The sequence below is a fragment of the Lathamus discolor genome, chromosome 2 (genome assembly GCF_037157495.1).
Source record: "Lathamus discolor isolate bLatDis1 chromosome 2, bLatDis1.hap1, whole genome shotgun sequence".
Taxonomy (NCBI): domain Eukaryota; kingdom Metazoa; phylum Chordata; class Aves; order Psittaciformes; family Psittacidae; genus Lathamus; species Lathamus discolor.
Genome location: NC_088885.1, coordinates 33,357,862 through 33,365,456, shown reverse-complemented (window position 1 = coordinate 33,365,456; position 7,595 = coordinate 33,357,862). Strand labels below are relative to the sequence as shown.

The 7,595-nt window shown below is 58.1% G+C and overlaps 1 protein-coding gene across 1 annotated transcript; it reads right to left on the bottom strand.

Annotated features, from left to right (window-relative positions):
• Positions 1 to 4,637: 4,637 nt before the first annotated feature.
• On the bottom strand, positions 4,638 to 7,106 carry DLX5 (distal-less homeobox 5). The gene is made up of 3 exons (XM_065669229.1): positions 6,666 to 7,106; positions 5,348 to 5,532; positions 4,638 to 5,122 (listed from the first exon to the last, which is right to left on the bottom strand). Exons 1-3 carry the CDS (start codon positions 7,018 to 7,020, stop codon positions 4,790 to 4,792), a joined length of 873 nt encoding a protein of 290 aa, XP_065525301.1. The 5' UTR covers positions 7,021 to 7,106; the 3' UTR covers positions 4,638 to 4,789.
• Positions 7,107 to 7,595: the final 489 nt, after the last annotated feature.

Here is a 7,595-nt window from a genome sequence, read left to right as displayed (position 1 = left end):
TGTGAACAGTAGCGATCAAATCAAACTCTGAAGGACAAAAGACTGTTTGATTCAAAGGGAATGAGAAGAGCGGGAATTAAGAAAATAACAAATCACTGGGCTGAATCGTTACGTGTCCAAATCCAGAGGAGCGAGAGCCTGATGTGCAGGCGGGGGAGGAGGATGCTCCAGGCTCCCCCTGCCCTAGGCCACCTCCTGGCTTCGCTCTTTCTGCAGCCTCTCCCGGTACCCGCGGGGTCCCCACCCGTTCCCAGAAGCGGGGTCCCCCTTGTCCTCTGCTTCCTCTCGGGTTCCTGAACCACAGCTTGCGGGAAGAAGCCTCGGGAGCCTCGTAGCCGGGAGGGGAAGATGCGAGGTGCGGGACACGGGGGCCGCGCTCCCTCCACAGAAAGCTGTGGAGTCCGCGGCCTTTTACGCTTCCGCTGGACCAGTCCTCAGGGGTCCTTGAGGAAATTATCACAGAACCGACTCAATTGTAATTAATTAACCGAAAGAGCTTGGCTAACATGACTACCTGCAGCTGGCGAGGTTAACTCATTGGGCTAGTTGGCTTTCTACTCCTGATTAGGTTTTATTAACCCTGGACACGAAATACACAAACCCGCTTCATTTTTAATGGCCCAAATAATCAAAGTGGTGTTGCTGCCCCGCCGGCAGGTACCGCAGGGCAGGGGTGGCTTGAGAGCAGGCAGGAGGGTTCCCTTGTTGTCCCCACTCCCCCCCCCCGCTGCAGTCCTGACGTCCTCTGTACGGGATTTAATAAAATTAATTATATTAATATTAAAATTAATAAAAATAACGCGAAGAAAGAGAAAAGAACGCTCAGTGGATACCGCGAGCAGAAAGCCCTATGAAACGGGTTGTACGGTGCATATGGAGGAGACGGGAAGTATTCCCTGGGACGGAGGGAGAGCCCCACAGTCCTGCAGGGGATGCCGCTGCAGAGCATGGAGCCAGGTCAGGATCCGGCCCGGCAAGGCCCGCTGATCCCTGCTGCAAAGCCCAGGCTGAGGTTTAGGCAACCTTTCCATACTGCCTAGGAGCAGGAGGTAGCAAGGAGCCATCTCAAGGCTCTTCCGTGCCAAGGGCTGAAGCCGTTGTGGATCCTGGCATGGCCCTCACCCAAAGGGTGAGGAGGCGAAGGGGGCTGGGAGATTTTCCTGCGGCTTTGAAGTTCGTGTCCGTGGAATGTGTTCACACAGACACCCGGGGCGTGGGTGCGTGTCGGGATTTATCGGGTCTGTAGTCCTGGTTTATCCTAGAGGATAAACCATTGCTTATCATCCCAAATCGCATGCAAATAGGCGCACAGCCGAACAAAGAGCAGAAACATTGAATTGATGCAACATAGATTCTCCCTAAAAAAGAGAGAGAAAGGGAATCTTAATGCAAACTCCGCGGTTCCTATTTTCACGGCTCTTGTCTGACCTATAAAACAGGTTATTGCGTTACTGCAGGCAGCCGCTCAAATGGCTGAGAGAAAGAAGAGGGGCTTGTCCCCCTCCACCGCCCCCCCCTCCCCGATTTTCGTGAAGCAATAGATCTCCTTTCCGTAATCCACAACCGAACCACCTAAAGTCTGTCAGTCGCAAAATTGCGTGGTAGAAATCTGTAATGGATGCCAGATGTGCGAGGCACGTTCGGGACAGAGCGCTGCCGGCGGCGGAGCGGGCAGCGACCGGGGAGACCGAATTTATTGGGGACACCGCGGGGAAACGAGGGAGACAGAACCGTCTGGCGAGCGGGCTGGGCTGCCTTGAGGCGGCGACAGGTTGGAGGGATGGGTTGATGCTTTTCCTTGGGGTGAAGGGGGAGGGAACCCGAGTGGCTTGGCGAGGAGGCAGCGGCGCTCCCCCGGTGGGAGGGGAAGATTGCCGGGCGGGAGCAGCGGGGCTCTTTGGGGAACGAGAGAAGGTGTTACCCCGGTGTCGGTGCGTGGGTTAGGGTGTGGGTGCTGTGGGTGTGCGCCCCACCTGTGGGTGATCGCAGGGGATGTTGGATCTCCTGTGGGTGGGAGAGCCCCAGGGGAGCGGGCAGCTTCGGGAACGTTGGGTCTGGGGCAGCCGGGGCTGTAGGCTGCTCTGTGTGTGCGCCTGTGTGTCTGTGCGTCTCTGTGTGTGTCAGGCCCTGTGGCTCAGCCCTGGAGCCGCTCGGCACCCACAGGAATGTGGCTCCTCTCGGCTCCCCGAGCTGCCCCGGCTCCACATGGAAGTGGCCGCCAGGAAAACAGAAGGGAGGGAAAGAGAGAGACAGTCAAAAGGAAAAAAAAAAAAAAAATAAAAGCCCGAGCCAGTACTCCGCCGAGCCCAAACCCAGCGTGAGACAAAGGACAGTTCATCCCATCCCTTTCCCGGGGAGGCAAGGGGGGAGGCCCGGACTAACCAGGCTCCCTCCGGCCGCTGCCGGGGCCCCGGGGGTGCGCCCTGGCGGCGAGAGTCGCCGGGCTGTGCCTATCTGCGTGCGGGAAACGTAAGAGGACAAAAGCATCCACCCTGCTCTGCCAGAGGATCTCAAGAAAGACGGGCGGCTGTAGACCCCTCACTGGGCATTGGGGCCATGGGGACCCCAGGCATCTCCTAACTGGGGCTGGCTACCCTTTCCAGGGAAGAGGTGCCAGGCTCTCCCCGACCGGCCCAACAAGCACCTCGAGCTGGGAGCAGGAGAACTTAAGCAAGGAGGGGGACCGGCATGGAAACCGAACTGAGCTGACTCGGCTGGCTGGAGAGGGGAGCGATGTCAGGGCCCAGTAACTCTGTGTGAATTCCCATCCCTGCCTGGCATCCTGCTTTGCCGGCATCCTGCCTCCCCAGAGCTGTTCCTGCACTGTCCACCCGAGCCCTTCCGAGCCCTGCAGGTTACCGTTACCACAGGCCCAGCGGCAGCTCCTCAAAGAAAGGGGTGGGTGGACCCACCTGGGAAATAGACTTCCATCTCCGGTGTCCAAGCTTTCTGCAAACAGAAGGGACCTCGAGGAGGGGAGAATCTCTTACTGCAGGTTGAAAAGGAAATATTAATGCTTTTCTAGAGGGAAACGAGGAAAAGAATGGAGGAAAAAGAAAAAGTCGGGCTTTATTTTGCACGGGGTGGAAGGTAGCAGAAGAGACAAAGCCAAGCTTTTCAGCTAGCGGAAAGTTCCTGAAACCTTGCAAGTGAGCCGAGCAGGAGTCGGTCCTCAGAGCCGCGGAGGCGACGCGGGGAGCGGAGGGGAGGCCCGCTACCAGGCAGCGGGCAGGGGTGGGCAACCTTTGCTGCCCTTGCCGCCCTCCGCCGGCACCCACGCGTCCCTCCCCGGCGTGCAGGGAGCAGCATTACCGAACAAGCTGGTCTATTGTACTGCGAGCCATTTACCAACCCCCGAACCTGTTACAAAACAGCAACCCCGGGCTTCTTTCTTCGGGGAGAAACACGCACACGCACACTCACGCACACGCACAAAACATGGCAGGCGGGAGCAGAGGGAGAAGAAAGGAGGGGGAGGGCAGCAGGGAGGAAGACTAGAGGCAGGTAAGTGCGCCCCAGGGCAGGAGGTGCCTTTCCAGGCCTCGCCTCCCAGCCCCGCCAGCATCGGGTGGCGGGGGGGGGTGTGGGGGTGTGGGGGTGTGGGGGTGTTAATCTCGGGGATCCTTCGAGCGACGCCTTTGGCACGTTCCCTGCTGCCGCCTTACCCCACGAGGCCCTGAATTCCCAGCGCGATTCCCTGATGGCCGACGAGAGGTGGGAGCCCCACGAGAACGTGGGTCGCCTTGGGGACCCCGGTGACTGCCGGGGAAAACCTGGGGTTTCTGCTGTGAGAGGGGCTCCAGCACTGGGCAGCGCCAGCCACGGCTCTGCCGCTGGGGTCTTACCTAAATCGTGTAAATAGAAATAAAAAAAATCATATACAAGTACCTCGCAAGGTGCTTCCTTCAGCCGGAGCCGCCACAGGCTTTTACCAGGAGTGAAGGAAGCGGGGCCCTCATTTTATACTTTTCTCACATTTAGTGGCTCCCTTTGACGGAAACGTAATTTGTATAATTAGCCGAGCACACACAGGCGACTGATGGGCTGTGGAGTGTGCAGCTCTCGACGCTAATTGCTCTCAGGAAAGGATTCAGGGCGGCTTAAGATGAGATATTTGCTTTCTACCCTCAGAATGGACAGTACGAGAAGGTGTAAGTGGTCGGGCACAAGCCCCTTTTCCAGCGGGAAGAGAGCATCGCCGGACATAGGCTCGCCCCTGGGGAGGCACCTACAAGGATCAGATCCTGCTGATATACTTAGGCTGCGCTGGCACAACCCGACCTGGCCCGGCGACCAAACAGGAGCTCCCAGGATCAGGCCCATCAAAATCCCTCTTTCCTCCCTCGCTCTCTGCAAGCAAATTGGCATTATGATCATTATTAGTATTACTTTCCCTCTTATCGATAGAAAAAGGGGTAATTTGGAAACGTTTCTCGTGGTCGAAATAATTTTATTTTATTCAGAATATACAGTTTAATTCCTCTATCTACAATTATTTACAGGGTTAAAATAACATTGAAAAAAGTCTCTGGAAGAGTTGAGGTCATAGATTTCAAGGCACCATTGATAGTGTCCACAGCTGAGCCAAAAAATGTCCGTATTGTATAAAAAAAGGGTTTCCTTTGAAATGCAATAAGTTACATGCACAAGCTCTACACATTTTAATCTTTTTGTTTGTTTCTTTTCCCTTTCAAAAATTCCCCATATGCATTCCTTTCGTTATTCCTCAACAGTAAAACACGGGAGTCCAAGGAAAAAAAAAAAATTAAAAAATAATAGGGGTCAGACTCTAATAGATTGTCCCAGAGGCTAGCGCTAACGGGTGCTGTAGGGAGCCGTGGGGTTGGAGGTGGGAGTTGATGGAGTTGGCAGCAGGGTACCAGGAAGCGGAGCTCTCCAGGTAGCTGGATGCAGGGGATGGGTTGGAGTTTGGAGGGTGAGCGTGTGCGTGGGCATGGTGGCTGAGTGAGCGGGACGAGCCCTGAGGTTCCCAAACCGCAGGTGACTGTGGAGAGTTGCAGGCCATGGGGTCGCTGGAGCTGGGGCTGTGCTCCGGAGGCATCTCCCCGTTCTTCATGATCTTCTTGATCTTGGATCTTTTATTCTGAAACCAAATTTTCACCTGGGAGGGGGGCGGGAGGAGAGGGGAGGAAAGAGGGAGGTGGGAGGGAAACGGACACCATTAATGCCCGCCTGGCAATACGCCGCTCCGCGGCTGCGAAGGACCCTCTCCCCCGCCGCCCTACTGGCCCCTCTGAGGGGCACGATCCGGCCCTGCCCTCCGCTCCGCGGAGGCCCAGGGCTCTGCGCCCCGCCGGGCCGAGCTGAACCAAGACAAGCGCTGTACCTGTGTCTGTGTGAGTCCCAGGGAGGCGGCCAGCTCGGCCCGCTCGGGCAGGGCGAGGTACTGGGTCTTCTGAAACCTCCTCTGCAACGCCGCCAGCTGAAAGCTGGAATAAATAGTCCGGGGTTTGCGCACTTTCTTTGGTTTGCCGTTCACCATCCTCACCTCGGGCTCCGCCACCTCCTTCTCTGCACGGGCGCAAGGGCGGGAGAGAGACACAGACGCAGACGTTAAGGCGCGGGACACGGCTCCGCTCCGCGCCGCTCCTCCCCGCGCAGCCTGCGCCGCCGGCATCCCGCCCGCGGGCAGGGACGGGCAGAGGCGCCTGCCCGACGGGCCCCCGCGGGGCTCCCGCTGCTGGGACGCGGTCCCACGCACCCTCCGCCGGCTTCTCGCCATGCGGCGCGGGGGGCCGCGCCCCCTCCGGGCCGGGCCTTGCCCACCCCGGCCGCCACGGGCATCCCAGCGGGTGCGCAGCGCTGCGCGGGCTCGGACGGGGACGCGGGGCATGCGCGGCAGCCACGAGGATTAGGGGGATGACCGGTGCCCCACTGGGCAGAGGCCAGCCAGGAGCGGAGCCGAGACCCACCCGGGGCACCGGCCGATTCCCCCTCACAACCGCGCCGTCCACAGAGCTGCCGGCGTGTCCCCAAGCGCCGCGGCGGCGGCACCATCCCAGCCAAGCCCCGGCCGCCTGGCTTGGCTACGGCTGGGTTTAGGTTTTTCTTCCCTGTCCCCACATTTCCCCCGCCTCAACAACTTACAAAGAAGTAAATGGAAAACGCTAAACCCTCGGTGCTTTCTGGGATACCCCCCTGGCTCCTCAGCCTCACCACAGCAGAGCTCCCCCTCCCAGCCGCCTTCTTCTCCCCTCCAGCACAGAGGGAAGGAAACTTTGTTTGCCACCGCGAGCCCGAGTTTGAGACACGCAACAAGGCTCAGCTATTTTCCCCCCCTCTTCCTGCGGGGAGAAGCAGGAGGGAGGCAGCTGGGGGAGCTCGGGTGGCAGCTGACCTACGCTTGCTTTCCTAAAGTGCTGTCCCAGGATTTGTGTTGTAGATCCTGGGGGCTGGGAAAGAAAATTCGAACAGCTTTCCACATTTTTTTCCCCTGTAATTTTCCTTTTTATTTTTTTCCCCTTTTGATTTTTTTCCCTTTTTATTTTTTTCCTTTCTTTCTTTTAATTACTATTTTTTAACTTCTCCCGATGGCTCAGGGCAAGCCGCCTCCTCGCGGGGCAGAGATGTGCGGGAGTCGCTGGTCCCGTATGTTCCCCTCCTCGCCTCGGGATCTGCCGCACTCCCCTGCCCCCCACTCTCACCTGGCTGGCTGGCGGAGCTCTGTACACGGTTGTAAGCCCCGCTGTACTGGTGGTAGGGGCTGGCGTAGCTGTAGTCGGCGTAGGCTTTGGCAGGATAGTTCCCAGCAGATCCGTTCATACCGTGGTACTGATACTGGTAGGGGTTGAGCGCTTTGCCGTAGGAAGCCGAGGTAGGCGAGCAGTAGCCGTGCGGGGCTCCCCCAGCCGGGCTGTAGTAGTCGGAATCCGTAGCCGAGGACTCTGGTAAAGTGGGAGATTCCTGGGACGGGTGGTGCATGGCTGCGGCCGTCTGGAAAGGAGCCTGGAAGTCGCCGGACCTGATGTTGGGGACCCTTCTGTCAAATACTCCTGTCATAGCTCGGAGCCGGCTGCTGGCTGGAGCTGGCCGTGGGACTGCTCGGGTCTAAGCAGACATGTCTGGGGGAGGACGCTGCGGCGCTGTGTCTGTCTCCGGCAGACTGCTGGCTGGGGCGCAGCATAGGCTTGGTTAAATCCTTAATTGCGCTCTTACGCACAGCAGGGTGGATCGGGTTCCATTGGCCAGAGCAATCGGGAGCAGCGACACCCTAACTCGTCCAACTAGTTTAGCACAACAAAGCTTTGGCTTTAAAAAAAAAATAATAAAAATGTGGGGGGAAGTTACAAAAAAAAAAAAAAAAAAAGAAAGAAGTCCCATTCAGGCTCTTTTAAAGTGAATACCAACAGCAATCTCCGAGCCGGAGCGTCGCGAAAGGGAGGTTTCCGGCTCTCCCCACCCCAGCCGGGGAGGGGGCTAGGCCGACACAGCCGCTCCTTACCTCCAGCCTGCAGCGCCCCGGAGGCGGCAGCCGTTCGGTCCCTCTTGGCTAGGCTGACGGCTTGGGAACTACGCACAGGGCACTTCTGCCTCCCAGCGCGGTTTCTGGCCTGGTGGCAGTAACCATCACCGTC